Source organism: Chionomys nivalis, chromosome 22 (genome assembly GCF_950005125.1).
Source record: "Chionomys nivalis chromosome 22, mChiNiv1.1, whole genome shotgun sequence".
Classification (NCBI taxonomy): domain Eukaryota; kingdom Metazoa; phylum Chordata; class Mammalia; order Rodentia; family Cricetidae; genus Chionomys; species Chionomys nivalis.
The window spans coordinates 19,593,663-19,608,560 of NC_080107.1; the positions used below are offsets into that span (position 1 = coordinate 19,593,663).

Sequence of the window (14,898 nt, forward strand, 5' to 3'; positions counted from 1 at the left end):
TGAGAGGGGCAGTGATTGTCAGTCATCAGGCCTGAGGCGAGTGAACCAACTGTTCAAGGACCGCCTAAGCCACATAACTGTTCAGTGGCACTATCATCTAACAAAAGACCAAAAAAAAAAAAAGGAATACCAAGAACTGAATTTCGATTTCTATCCTTCCCTGCAAAGGACAAAGCCATGTGAAACAACAGATTATGACAAAGAAATGGGACAAGGCAAGGTAACAAATGGGAAACAAACGAGATGAGCCCTCCCCACAGCCACCCTAGTTTACTATCTGAGACATTTTCCAAGATGAAGTGCAGGGTAGGGAATCCAGGCAATCTGATGGGGTCTGTGAGATGAAGTAAGATAGCCAAGATTACTGGGAGACTGAAACAGCTGCGTCATCTTAAAGCTCTAGGGGTCATTATATTTTGAGAACTCAGCCATATACCAATCAATACATGTGTATGAAGAAGCAACAGAACCTACAGAATCGCCCAAAAGGATCAGGGGGGAAAGCAAAACTCCCAGAGCACTGGAAACAAGTGTTCTTTCACTTATACACTGTAGGGATAAGCCCCACCCATTAGGGGGCGTGTTCGCCTCGGGCTAATGTTTACTGATAAATCTGCGGGGCTTGATCCCAACAGCACTTTTCTCTGCTTTCCTGTTCTCTGCCGGAACCTGTGGTCCTGTAAGTCTATTTCCCCATTAAAGCTGTATATATTTTTATAATCTGTCTGCATTCATTTACGTCGTTACAATATACCAGGGGAAAATACTTAAATTCACAAAATAGAAGGGCATTGCTCCGAAAGGAGAAAAGAGTGAGCCCTAGACAAGTCACTGCACAACAGAACAGAAAGTTCAGTGACAAATCCTGACACAGTTGACAATCTGTCAACAGCTGTAAAACAATTCAATGGGGGAAGAGTAGTCTTTGCTATAAATTTGGTTTCTGAGACAAACAAATATATTTGTATGAAAAAGCATACAATTGGACTACCATCTTGTTTTTTTTTTTTTTTCACTTTTCTTTAAAGTTTATTCCAAACAACAGTCTTCAAGCTCACTGTGGTTGGTGGCTGACCCCATCCACGACCAAAGCCTCCTCTAAACTGGAACTCGGTGGCTGAGCCAGCCCCCGCCTCGGCTTTCTTGTCAGCACCAGGGGGCACAGCACTCCTTCTGTAGGTGTCTCTGTCCGCCTCCCCTCTTGTGAATCTTGCCGGGCGCTCACCCTCCGGCCCTTTGGGCCGAGGCCTGCCAGTTTCGGGACGACTGCGGCGCAGGGTGGCAGGCACGATCTCCGGAGGCAGGTGGAGATAATCGCGGAGATACTGGATGCCCTCATTCGTAAGGTACCAATGGAAGTGTCTCCAGGCAAACTGCTCCTTCATGTAGCCTCGAGACTTCAGAGACTGCATGGCCTTCATGACATGAAGGTTGGGCACGTTCTTGTCTGCCAGCTCAGGGTGTTTAGGCATATGGACATCCTTCTTGGCAACCATCACTCCTTCCTTAAAAAGGAGCTCATAGATGGCAATCCGGTTCTTCTTGGGCATCAACATCGCGGCGGCTGCAGGATCCGGGACGGAGGCTGGAAAGGAAGGGCTACCATCTTGTTTTAAGCAAAAATAATTCACAGAACCAAATATTAAAGCCACAACGTTGGAGCTGGGCATGAAGTCTGGTAATCAAATACTTGCCTAGTATGTATGAGGTCCTAGGTTCAATGCCCAGGACTGGGGGTGGGATGGGGAACAGAAAAATTACACTACTAAGAAAATATGAATACTACTAAGTAAATATGAATACGGTTTAAATGATGCTTTTTAAAAAGGTTTGATGTCTGTGGCAGTCTTGTGTAAGAACGCCCCCATAGGCTCATGTTTGACTACTTGGTCCCCAATTGGTGGACCTATTTAGAGAGGATTAGGAGATATGATTTTATTGGAGATGTGTCATTGTAGGTGAACTCTGAAGTTTCAAAAAGACTCTGTGATTCCCAATGCTCTCCCTCCCCCCACCTCTTTGCCTCCTGGCTGTGGATCAAGATGTGAGCTCTCAGTCTTCATTCTGCCAGCATGCTAACCCTCTGAAACTGTAAGTCCAATCAAATGCACTCTTGTACAAGTTACCTAGGTCATGTTTTATCACAGCAATAGGAAAGTAACTAATAGAATATCAAAACCAGAAATCGACAAAGTTTACATACTGAACTTCATCAAAATTAAAGCTTTTGTTCATCAAAGGTCACCACCAAGATGGAGAAAAAAAGACAAAGACTGGGATAAAACATCTGAAATTATGTAAGGTGGTTGTTCCTACAATAAAGACCCCTAAATTCAACAATTTCATCCTTTTCGTTGTTGTTGTTTTGTTTTGTTTTTTCGAGACAGGGTTTCTCAGTAGCTTTGGAGCCTGTCCTGGAACTAGCGCTTGTAGGCCAGCAGGCCTGGAACTCCCAGAGATCCACCGGCCTCTGCCTCCCGAGTGCTGGGATTAAAGGTGTGCACCACCACTGCCCAGCCAACAGTTTCATTTTTCAAAAATCTTTTTTTAAAAACAGTAAAAGACTTTCAGAAAGTAAAAACAAAAGCTTAGCTGTTAAGAAGGGTGGGAAGGTTGGCTAATTGTTAAGATGGGCAACATCTGTGCATCTCAAAATGTTTCCTTCTTTAGGCAGAAAGAAAATGATGCAAGAGAAATATGGATCTTCACAAAGGAAAGAGCAACTAGAAGTGAAACTACATGGACAGAGTCTTTTCCTTCCTTAAATCTTTTCATGGGTAATGGACTACTAGGGAAAAATGGCACAGTAGTTTTACAAAAACAAGTCACTCACCCTTGATTACACTGAAAAAAAAAAAAACCCTGACTCCAACAGGTATGTCTTCAATGTTCATAGCAGTGCTATCCACACTAGCCAAGAGCAGATAGCCCAACTATCCACAGAAGACAAATGAATAAACAGAAAGTAATAGAAATACACACATAATGTCAGAACACGGTCAGGACTGGAGCCAAAGGAGGACTCCTAGTGTCTGTGAGAACACTCCAAGAAAACAAGAATTTTGTGACCCTAGTTTCTTCAAGACACAGAACTGTTCCTAGAATGTGTTTTCATAGCAAGTGTAGCAGATAGGAGTGAGTTTTCTTCAGGTTGTTCATTACTGTTTGCTGGTGTTAATTAAATGTTTAAATTATCCTTTATATGCATCTATGGAAAAACATGTTTTTGCAACATGTGGCTTGTCCTTGTGATTATATAAAGCTTCACTCACAAGAACTTTATTCGGGTGATCTTTCTTACCCCCCCCCCCAGAGTATAAACTGTCTGAGGCTCTGAATAAAGTTGACTATTGTATGAGACTTTAGGCTGACTCATTTATCGGCTCAATTTTCCCAGGTTCTACCACTCCTAGCGTGGTGACAACATATAATGAATTATTATTCTGCCCTAAACGGGAATGAAAATTCTCAAGTCTACAATACAAGCAAGACATATGTCCCAGTCACATTCAGGAACAGGAAGCACAATGGAAACTGACAGAGAGCAGAGGCAGACTGTTATATACAGTTTAAATGTAAAGTGTCTCAAACATGGGTATGGACATTTGGTCCGCAGTTAGTCATTCTGCTTGGAAAGCTGTGGACCCCTTTGGACGTGGGGCTAAGCTGCCTGTCAAAGGGACATATGGCAGGGCTAGAAGATGATAGGTAGTCCTTATTCTCGTCTGAAGACTCAGTTTCCTGATCACATTAGATGTAACGAGCTTTGTCCTTGCGTTTGGCACCAAGGTAGGAGCCACCATCACTATCAGCCTTTCCAAGCAAGAAACTGTGAACTGAAATAAATCCTTTTTCCCAAGTTGCTTCTACTCAGGCATTTTTGCCCTAGCAAAAGAACTAATGCAGAAAAAGGTAATCCTTGTTTAATGAGCACAGAGTTACAATTTAAGAAGATAAAAAAAAAAAAGGTCCAGAGAAGCTCCATGGTGATTAGTTGTGATGCAATTTGACTGAGCTGTCTAGTTTCATTCAACTGGGCACAAGCTAGAGTCATTACCTGGTGGGCGTGTGTCTACACTGACCTTCCCTCCCTAGGCAACATAGTATGACGACTACTTTCATAGCACTTCCATTGCAGCACATGTCACACGTAATCTAGAAATAATGTAAATTACACAGGGGCCTATGCATAAATACTAGTAAAAATACTGTGATCTTTGATAAGGTACTTGTGTGCCAGAGATTTACCTGTGGGCGATTCTAATACTTGTCTCCCATGGATAATATCTAGGAAAACTACACACTTGTGAAAGACTCACAACAATCAAGATGTGAACATCCGTCATTCACTGTGCTTATGCTCCTCAGCAATCTACTCGTGATCCTTTTACAGACAGACAACTTTCTGCTGTGCTGTCATCACACATTAGTTTTTCCCCCTTTGGTGGTAATAAGGGAATCAGACTGTGCATACCCTTTATTTGGCTTTTACTACTTTAAAGAGGGTCCCTGACTTAGAGGGGCTCCACTGACATGATCAGATTGTGATAACATATAGAAGTGTGCGCGTGTGTTGAACACATTCTCCTTCCTAGGCATATTTATCATATAGTACATTATTCACTGTGGTCAAGAGAATACCAAACATTTCTTCCAGACTGCTAACGTTTCACATATTGATCCCCCTTCCACTCACCGGATTCTGGGAACCACTATTATCTACTTCTATGAGATCAACTTTTTTCTCCTACATGTATGTAAAATCACGTTATTTGTGTTTCTGTGCCAGGTTTATTTTACATAACAATGTTCTCTAGGTCTACCCTATTGTTTCGGCTTTTCCTACTGTTGGATGATGCCACATTATGTACATGCATCATATTTTTTAAATTGTTCAGCCACTGTTGAACAGTCATTTTGATTATATTGTGTAGTCCTCCCCGCCATCTCCCGTCCCCATTCCCTTGCTGTAACAAATACTTGAAGTTAGGAGGCTTATAAAGAAAACAGATGTATTTAACATTAGCTGTAGAGCTCTAAGCACAGGGCACCACTATCTGCTCTGGTTTGGTGAAGACCTTATAGTAAGTGGCATTTACATGATGGCAGGGTGTGCAAGAGCAGCCAACAAGCTAATGTGTGGAGAACACACGCATTAAAGATGCTCAGAGGAGGTCCTATGCTGGCTTATTTTAAAAAACTCAGTTTGGTGGTTAACTAATCCACTCCCAGGAGATTTAATTTATTCTCCAGAGACCCATACATGTCCCTGAAGAGTACTGATTATCCTTTGTTTTAAACACAGGAAATATTACTTCTTAGCCTTTTAACCAAATCAAATGCAAATATGAGGAAATAAAGGCAGACAAATAACTTGTATAAGCTACAGGTCTAGAGATACTAGACCAGGCTGGCCTCAAACTCAAGAGATCTTCCTGCCTTTGCCTCTCACATGGTGGATCTAAATGTGTGCACCCTACTATAACCAGCAAATTCACTCTGAATAGCACATTACTGTGGTTCAAAGTCAACTGCAGTGGCATCTGTGAATGACAATTTACACTGCTAACACTACCTGACACTCAGGTATAGCATAGAAGACAACAACACCTGGCAGCAATCTGAAAAATTTCTTCCCAAACTAAAATATCAACGAGGTACCAATGGTATGTAAGTATTTTAGAATCAGAAAGCCTACATCTGAGGTTGCATCTTTATTGCTTAAAACTAAGACTCACTTTTTTTGTGAATGGTGCTAATCATACCACATGGTACTGGTTAATGTAAGGATTAAATGGGATAACATATGGAATACATTTGGTATAGAGCCTGGCACATAAGTGCTATTCCTCCTACTACTTCTAACAATAAACCTTTAATACTTAAGATTACTGGCGTCTACCAAAAAATAGCAAATCTAATTTCAATATAACATGTACACTTAAGAAATATGTACTAAATTCAGATATAAAAGTTCGATACTTTGTTTTTCCCTGAACTGAGTTTAATACACAAATATGCTTTTTAGGTAGAGGCTAAAAAAGATAGGAAAACAAACAGAACACATTTCCCTCTTGCTCATACAAATACAGAGCATATCTGAAACTGATTCTTAATGTGGATCCTTGGAAAACTTTAGGTTGCTGATTTCAAACAAACATTTCAATAAAAAATGTAATTTGAATACGTTCTAGCTCTTTATTTCTTCAAGCATATAGACACATCATGACATGCATATAGAGGTCAGAGGACAAATGTGGGAATAGGTTCTCTCTTACCATATGAATCTCAGTGACCAAACTCAGGTCAACAGACTTGGCAGCAAATGCCTTTATCTGATGAGTCAGTCACTCACCACCCTGAATAAGTTATTTCTAAAGTTTAAACATTCAAATGACAGTGCTAAACATTGACAAGATACTTTTAATATAAGCTCTCCTGTGACCAAGTCACCAAATTATAAAATATGTATGTATGTATATACATGTATACATATACATATATTTCTTTTTTTGGTTTTTCGAGACAGGATTTCTCTGTGTAACAGTCCTGGCTGTCCTGGAACTCACTCCATAGACCAGGCTGGCCTCAAACTCACTAATATCCACCTGCCTCTGCTGCCTGGCTCAAATATAATTCTAAGGGTTTTGTTTCAAATAAGCAAAAATCATTGTAAATACTAAAGAGACAAACTATATCCAAACTCATAGAAATTTTAGGACCTAAAACTGCTTAGTCTAAGTATCATAAGCCTTTCCTTTCCTCCCCGGCCCCCCAAAACAGGGCTGTCCTTGAACTCATAGATTGGCCTGATTCTGCCTTCCAGAGTGCGCCAGCACAAGCCAAAAACTTTTTCATTGTCTTGTGTTCTACTGATAAACCAAATGGTATTCAAATCCATTCAATTCTGTATTCAGACAGTGACTCTGCCTAAACTATCTACTGACTGACAAAGCACCACTGACAACATGAAATGTACAGTTCTGCCAGCTGATACACAAACTGCAACATGAGCAGAGTTTACAAGAGGCCACACGAAATTCAGGAAGTTCAAGTAAGTCAAGGGTGGAGTGACAGGCCATATTTACAATCTAGTGAGTTAGCTAAACCCATCCCAAAGGTTCCAGCACATTCAACCTTCTCACAGGTCTCTGGGCTTGTTTTACGTTTCTGTTGTCAATAAAGTAACAGCAATGTTATCATTACCACCTCTCATTTGAACCTCTAGCGCCATTTGACATGTCCATTACATACAACTGCAAAGCGGATACTACTGCATCTGGGGTAATTTTAATGAGATGGCCTGATGTGGTGGGCACTTGAATATTTAGTATCCAGTTGGTGGCGGTATTTTGGGAGCTTGGGAGGTGTGACTGTGTTGCAGGAGTTATGGTCACTCGGGGTAGGCTTTGAGGTTTCAAAGCCTTGTACCATTCCCAGTTTGCTCTCTTTGCTTCCTGTTTGAGACGCTCTGCTCCAGCTATCGTGTGTGCTATGCTGCTTATCCCTAGGACTCACAGGCACAAACAAAAACCTTCCTTTCATAAACTGCCTTGCTGTGCCTTAACACAGCAACAGAAAAGCAGCTAATAATACCTGTGATAAAAAAAGTTTAAACTCAAAGTTGGTTCATGTAAAGCCTCATCTCAGATCCAAAGCCTGTGCTACTTCTACCACACTACGCTAATCTATTCAGAGTAAACACAACCATCCATCCTAGAAATTTAGCTTCTGAAGGAATGCATGTGTACCTCAAAGAGGAGCTTATTACAAATCCGTCTGTAAACCAAAGGACAGAAACACCTGAAATGTGATAGGAAACAAGTATTTACCAAGAGAGGGCTGGCTAAACATATCATACTCCAAAAGAGCAAGGCTGAGTTAAAAACAAGCTGTAGAGCTGAAGACCTAAGCTCCGGGTTCAGTGCGTGCCTAACACTCACAAAGCCCTGAGTCCATTCACCAGCATTAGGTAGGGAGCTTTAGAGACAGAAAAGGAATGGAATGATCCTCAGGGTTGACTATAAGTGTATAATACACTGTCCAATACAGTAACCATTTAAACATATTAAAGTTAAATAAACATTTAGTTTTTAGTCATTATCAGTTACACTTCAAACACTTGCTAGCCATATATGGCTAAAAGCTACAACACATTATTTCTATATATTTCTTTTTTTTAAAAGATTTTTTTATTTATTATGTATATAGGTTTCTTCCTTCATGTATCCTGCAGTACAGAAGAGGACACCAGATCTTATTACAGACGGTTGTGAGCCACCATGTGGTTACTGGGAATTGAACTCAGGACCTCTGGAAGAGCTGCCAGTGCTATATTCCTCTGAGCCACCTCTCCAGCCACCTATTTCTATATATTTCTACCTTCTTTTCCATTTCATATACCTGATGAAAACTCCATCAGACACAATTGACAGGCAGTATCTTTGAAGGTAACAACTGTTTCTAGAGAAGGGAGCAGGGATGGTAGGGACATGCAGAATTAAAAAAAATATAACTTCTGCATTCTGCAAAATATCATATATTTAATATAGATATATTTAAAAGTTAATTATTTGCCTATATAAAAACACCTTGCTTGTTTCTCATACAACACAAACTTCCTGATTTATGCTAAGTAGAAGCACAAAAGGCTGAGAAGTTCTCAGGCTTAACAGAAATTAAGAAACAAAAACCACCGTCTTGGTACTTCTAGAAATATTGTCAGCCATTACCTGCATATCATTAAACATTCATTTATTTAAACTATTGCTTGGGATGTGATGAAAATATCAGAGTTCCAACTTCTGAGGAATGCAGAAGAAAATGTTCAGAAAGTACTGCAGTGACAGAGTTCAAAGGCACACGGCAACATCCTATCCGGCAAAGAAAATAACAGGTCACACAACTGCATCTAATTCTCTTCTCCTTTTCTATACTTTGATTTATTCACTACAGAAGTGCACAGAAAAGCAACACAGTCTTTCAGTTAGAAGCCATTTTTTCAAATGTACTGTCTTTTCAAAGTCATACTAAAGCTACTTGTACAATGTCGTGATTTCTTCACCACTAAGAGAAATCTACTAGTCAGTTAATGTTTATCTATTTAGTACTAAGCATTTTTCTTTTTTTTACAGAGGAGAAGGAATACCACCCAAACTTTCCAAAACAAAAAAGAAAACGCAACCCAAGACTCCACACTACAAGAGTTCACTGATGCTCCAGTGGCACAACTGGTTAGCACACAGTACTTATACAAGAGCTAATTTTCTCTCATGGAAACTGTCTGCACACAGGAGTTAAAGGCCTGGAGATGATGCAATATATGAAAAATTTACTTTGGGAGAATAAAAAAATTAAACCCAAATCACCTACAAGCTCACACTACATTCTCCAGCTCTTTCCTCTATGGATTTTAGTCCTTATTTAGATCTTACCCAGCTCCAGAGACCTTCAACTGTTCCCCACATAAATACACTCTCTCTTTCCTACACAAACTAGAAACCAGGAAGCTTATTCAAAACCTAGATATGTGGCTTTCTAAGGAAAAGCGAAGCCTAGCAGCACAAGCTGCCCTCCACACAGGACTGTCACTCAGACTCTAATGTCTAAACATTTCACAGGCACCTAAAGAATCAACCCGAGGAAAGCATCCTACAATGTAGAAGGCCAAGTCATAGAGATACCTAACAGTGAGAAAGATAGAAATTTATGTTTCTGCAGTGCCGCCAACGCCCCAACGGAGAAGCTGAGGTCAACATCTAATTTGAAATATTAATAGTGGATACAAAACTATTTCCACAATGCAGACAATTAAGTGTGTTGTTGTCGGTGATGGTGCTGTTGGTAAAACATGTCTCCTGATATCCTATACAACGAAGAAATTTCCATCAGAATACGTACCAACTGTTTTTGACAACTATGCAGTTACAGTTATGATTGGTGGAGAGCCATATACTCTTGGACTTTTTGATACTGCAGGGCAAGAGGATTATGACATTACGACCGCTGAGTTACCCACAAACAGACGTTTTTCTAGTATGTTTTTCAGTGGTTTCTCCATCCTCATTTGAAAATGTGAAAGAAAAGTGGGTGCCTGAGATAACTCACCACTGTCCAAAGACTCCTTTCTTGCTTGTTGGGACCCAAATTGATCTCAGAGATGATCCCTCTACTATTGAGAAACTTGCCAAGAACAAACAGAAGCCTATCACTCCAGAGACTGCTGAAAAGCTGGCCTGGGATCTGAAGGCTGTCAAGTATGTGGAATGCTCTGCCCTCACACAGAGAGGTCTGAAGAATGTGTTTGATGAGGCTATCCTAGCTGCCCTCGAGCCTCCGGAAACTCAACCCAAAAGGAAGTGTTGTATATTCTAAACTGTTTTCTCCTCCCCCTCTTTGCTGCTGCTTCCTGTCCCACTACTGTAGAAAGATCATTTAAAACAAAGGAATAAAACCATCCTGTTTGAAAAAAAAAAAGAAATTTATGTTTCTAAGTTATTGAATAAATTTTAAGACATAAGTTACCAATAAGTGATTTAAATCCTTACAAAATGTAAAGAACAAATGCCAAAGTCATTTCACACAAGTACTACATGAGAAATCTCAACACTTATGTGGCCTTAGGCTACTATACACTTCTATAAAGGAGACATTTGAAAATGAGCTTTTATTGATGGGAGAGTACAAAGAATCTTGCCAGTGTGCCAGCTCCATGGCCAACAGGCAGTGAGCACTGCCTGACTGCGCCAGTCAGATCACCAACCACCATGACTGTGAAGGCCATGAAAGAAGCTGTTAGCACTGTGGTTTAAAAACAGCACAGGCCAGAGCAACAGATTAAGCAGAACTTTACATCGGTGGCAGGTCTCCCAAGTTCTCTGGATGCCACAGAATTTGTAAGTGGGATCAGTATGTTCTAAAAAAACATGGTGCTGCAAAAGGAAAAAAGGTTCCATAGCACCAAGCCGTGTAATACTTGAAACCTCGTCATCAAAGTGACAGTTTTCAAGTGCCATTTATGATGCCCTAGTCTGGAAACAGCCCAGCCAACCCATCTGATCAGCAGTTTCACAGATGGAGGCACTTGATGGCTAATTGGCAAGTCTATTATTCAAATAAACCAGCTCCCGGTGCCTCTTTTCCACTGTACAAGTCAAGGTATAACCCAACGGTCATTGTATTAACATGAGAGGCTTCTTTCCCAGAAAAATTTTTTAGGAAAACAACATAATTTGGCAATTAGTTTAGAGCAATAACGCATTTGTGAGTAACAAAAAAAATGGTTGTATAAGAGTCAGAAATGCAAACCTTATTATAGAAGTTGTACTATTTGTAACCTCAACCTGTATCAACAAGCCCAGATACACATTATCACAGGAAATAAAATAAAAAATATTCTCATTGCTTAACTTTCCCCAATACAGGGATCAAGTATTTCATATCAGAATGACGAACAACCTCTCTTTTCTATTCTTAGGACTTATGTGCATTATTTTAGTTATGTGTATGTGTGAGGGTATGTACATGTGAGTTGAAGTGCCCAGGAAGGCCGGAGGCAATGGAACCCCCCTAAACTGGAGTTACAGGTGGTTTCAAGCAATCTGATGTGGGTATGGGGAACTAAACTATAAGAGCACTTGCTCTTAACCACTGAGTCCAAGAACAACCCTTTCAAACTCTCTGTATTCTCTAAAAGTTATATATTTAAAAAAAAGCATATCACTCTTCACCCACATTATGAGTGCTTTGATTTTATTAACTTTTGAAGCATATAGGCAGTAATAACAATATAGTTTATCTACCTGGGGAAACATTAACTATACAGGCTATGGCATCGAAAGACCTCTAGTTACATTTCCTATTAGTATATGACTCAAACCATAGTATGGGAATAATTATCCCTACCCTTGCAAGGTTATTATGACAAATGAGTGGGAAGACTGAGCATATAAAAATCTCACATCAGAACACCTACTAGCCCTGTACTCACCTGATCCATTTCTATTAAGTACTAGATAGAAATCTTGACACAGTGTTCAACATTTAAGCAGATTCTCTTTCAGGACCCACACATTTGCTCTAAATTCCATGAGCAATGACTCACAATTCCGAGTACCTGGTAGTCTTCCTATGTGACTACCGTTTTTATAGTAGATCAAACTGAGAGCCTCCAATTAGAGTACTGCAGCAAAGCAGCAATAAAATATTCAAAGGCCCCTGCTAGAATAGGAAGTAGGAAATAGGAAATGTATACAGGAGGCAGAATCTGCAAGGAGGAAAGTAATGGCAATCAGAAACGGGCAAGAGGCTCACACTAAAGCAAAACCAACTCCCAAGAGTGACAGTTACATATAATGGGAGCAGAAACAAGAAACTTGCTTGTCTTCAAATAGAAGGAGGCCCCGACCAGCAACTGGATTTTGTCGCTTCACTATCTAGTCTTTCGGCAGTGCCAGTGGTCAAGCCCAGGGAACTCCGCTGTCAGGGAAGTGCTCCATCACTGAGCTACACCCTAACCCTACCATGCTTCTTTTCCTATTTGAGCAAGTTCACGTACTCTCGAGTGTATGCTCAGGTGAGCAAGAGGGCTAGAAGAGTGTGGGGTCCCTTGGAACAGAAGTCACTCATACCTGGTAAGAGTGCTGGTAAAGCTGGGGTCCTCCTGAAGCAGGAAAAACCCTTACCAAACATTCTCTCCAATCTTCCTGCCAGATTTCTTTTATATATGCATTTTCCTTTCAACTATTCAAGCTCTAATGCTTCCAATACATAATGAACTAATTAACGGGGGGGGGGGGCACCCTAGGCAAGAGTGTTCTTAGGGGTAAATATAAAGACAAGAATGAGAGAAAAGGAAGGTTATCATAAGCATTCATTTACTCCTTACTGTCCTTAACTGCTCAGCTCACTCTTTCTACAAGCATTCTCTCTTGTAGAAGAAAAACCTTGTAAAATCACTGGTAGAAATTAACAATGTAATGCTGAAAGGAGGCTGTGAAGACCACTGCTCTGCTTGATGGCATGCTTTCGGAGCACTCAACCTAGACGATATTCCCACATGAACATGAAGGTGTGAGGTGAAGGACAATTCCAGTCCTGCATGCCCAACTTTTAGGTGGGTATGACAAACACACAACTATCTTAATGATAAAAGAAATAAAAATGTATAAATTCAGTATGCTAATTTAAGATAGAAAGCCCAATGTGTGCCAGTAAGAGGTTCAACAGCAAAGCACATGGAAAAAAATGGTAGTAGGTGCCTGTAATCACAGCACTTAGAAGGCTTAGGGGGAGACTCTTGTACCGCCTATGCTACATGATGAGACCCATCTCAAACGAAAAATAAACATAAATAAAACAATATGGAAGAAGAGGAAGGAAACACAACTTGGATTTTTAAGATCATAACACCTCCCAAAAATGTGAACTATTAAGATTATACCACAATGTCTGAGATTCCTGTATCAAACATAGGTATCTTTTGTCTTTCATCTCATAAAAAGATAACCAGATATACAGATCCATTTCACTCTTCCTCATAATTATAATTTTATCTCATCAGAATCTGATACTCTTGAGAACAGTTTCAGTATAAATAAAAATATATCACCACTTCTCTTACATTCCAAAGAACTCAAACAAATCGACTGTTATAACTTCATGTCAAAACTGAAATTTAGTATCCACAATTCAAAAACCTCTCACATCTAGAATGTTCATTTAAAAAAAAAAAGCACAGATTGGCCGGGTGGTGGTGCACTCGGAACGCAGAGGCAGGCGGATCTCTTTGAGTTCGGGCCAAGCTGATCTACAAGAGCTAGTTCCAGGACAGCCAGAGCTGTTACACAGAAAAACCCTGTCTTAAAAAAAAAAAAACTGAAACCAAACCAAAACAAACGAAACAAATTAACTACAATGTCTCCAACAGGAATTGTTCCCACTTATTTTTGAGTACCCTCAAGAGCAGCACATTCCATAGTTTGGTGTCTTTTCAGATTCAGACTGCAATAACTAGAAAGACAATGCTCCCAGAGTTCTCCTCTGACTGGACCTTTCTTCTCCCCCCACACTACATCCAATCAGTGGGACGATTGGAAACTAGGAATTAAGTTTTGAAAACAACAAAGGCATCACATATTTTTGCTTTGTTTCTGTAGTAAAATCACTATTATTTGTAGTCAGGCAAAGAAGTAAAACTATCAAAATAGCTTGACTTTTTTCTACTTATCAGGAAGGAAAAAGTCAAGTTAATCTAACAGTATTTAGTAAGGTTCTTTTTAGTCTACAGCCATAAAATCCTGAATGTACCTAATCTGATAAAGCCCTTTGTAAGTGTATGGGGGAATCACATCAGATACTAAAATCAAAAAGTTTTCAAAAAAGATAAACAGAGGCCCTTATCTGGATGAAAACCTATCAATCAGTAGAAACAATATAAACAAAAGAAACTCATAGAAAGCCTTTTGAAATGTCTATTTATCTCACGACGCTACACTAGTTCTGAGAGCAGAATTAAAACTTTGGTTTCAAATGTGACGGCTATAAACATTAACCTTACTCACTAAACTATGCTGGCGCAGGGCCACTGTGTCACAGCACATCTAGCAGACAAAGGAGAAGAGGAAAGCTAACAACCCCGCAGGACCTGCCTGCCTCTACTTCCATCCTTACTTACCTACATCCCATCTTCACAGTTCTTTCAGAACACTAACTCTAGCCAGGCATCATAGTTAGTTACATGGGAAGGCAGAGGCAGGGGCAGGTAGATCTCAGAATTTGAGGCCACTCTGGTGTCTACATAATAAGTACCAAGCCAGACAGAGTCACATGGTGAGATCCTGCCTCAAAAACAAACAAACAAACAAATAAATATAAAAAGGAAATAAAAAGAGGCCATTT

General features: G+C 40.0%; 2 protein-coding genes and 1 pseudogene across 2 annotated transcripts in view; 1 reads left to right on the forward strand and 2 right to left on the reverse strand.

Annotated features, from left to right (window-relative positions):
• The window catches only part of Psmd14 (proteasome 26S subunit, non-ATPase 14), an 83,577-nt gene that overhangs the window by 51,112 nt on the left and 17,567 nt on the right, over nt 1-14,898 (reverse strand). The window lies entirely within an intron of this gene.
• LOC130864771 (40S ribosomal protein S10-like) lies at nt 1,023-1,586 on the reverse strand. Its single transcript, XM_057755535.1, has one exon. It carries the CDS (start codon nt 1,554-1,556, stop codon nt 1,023-1,025), a length of 534 nt encoding a protein of 177 aa, XP_057611518.1. The 5' UTR covers nt 1,557-1,586.
• LOC130864690 (cell division control protein 42 homolog) lies at nt 9,731-10,448 on the forward strand (annotated as a pseudogene).

Coding starts and splice junctions, on each gene's coding strand:
- LOC130864771 (XM_057755535.1), bottom strand. CDS start 1,556: ATGTTGATGCCCAAGAAGAACCGGATTGCCATCTATGAGCTCCTTTTT.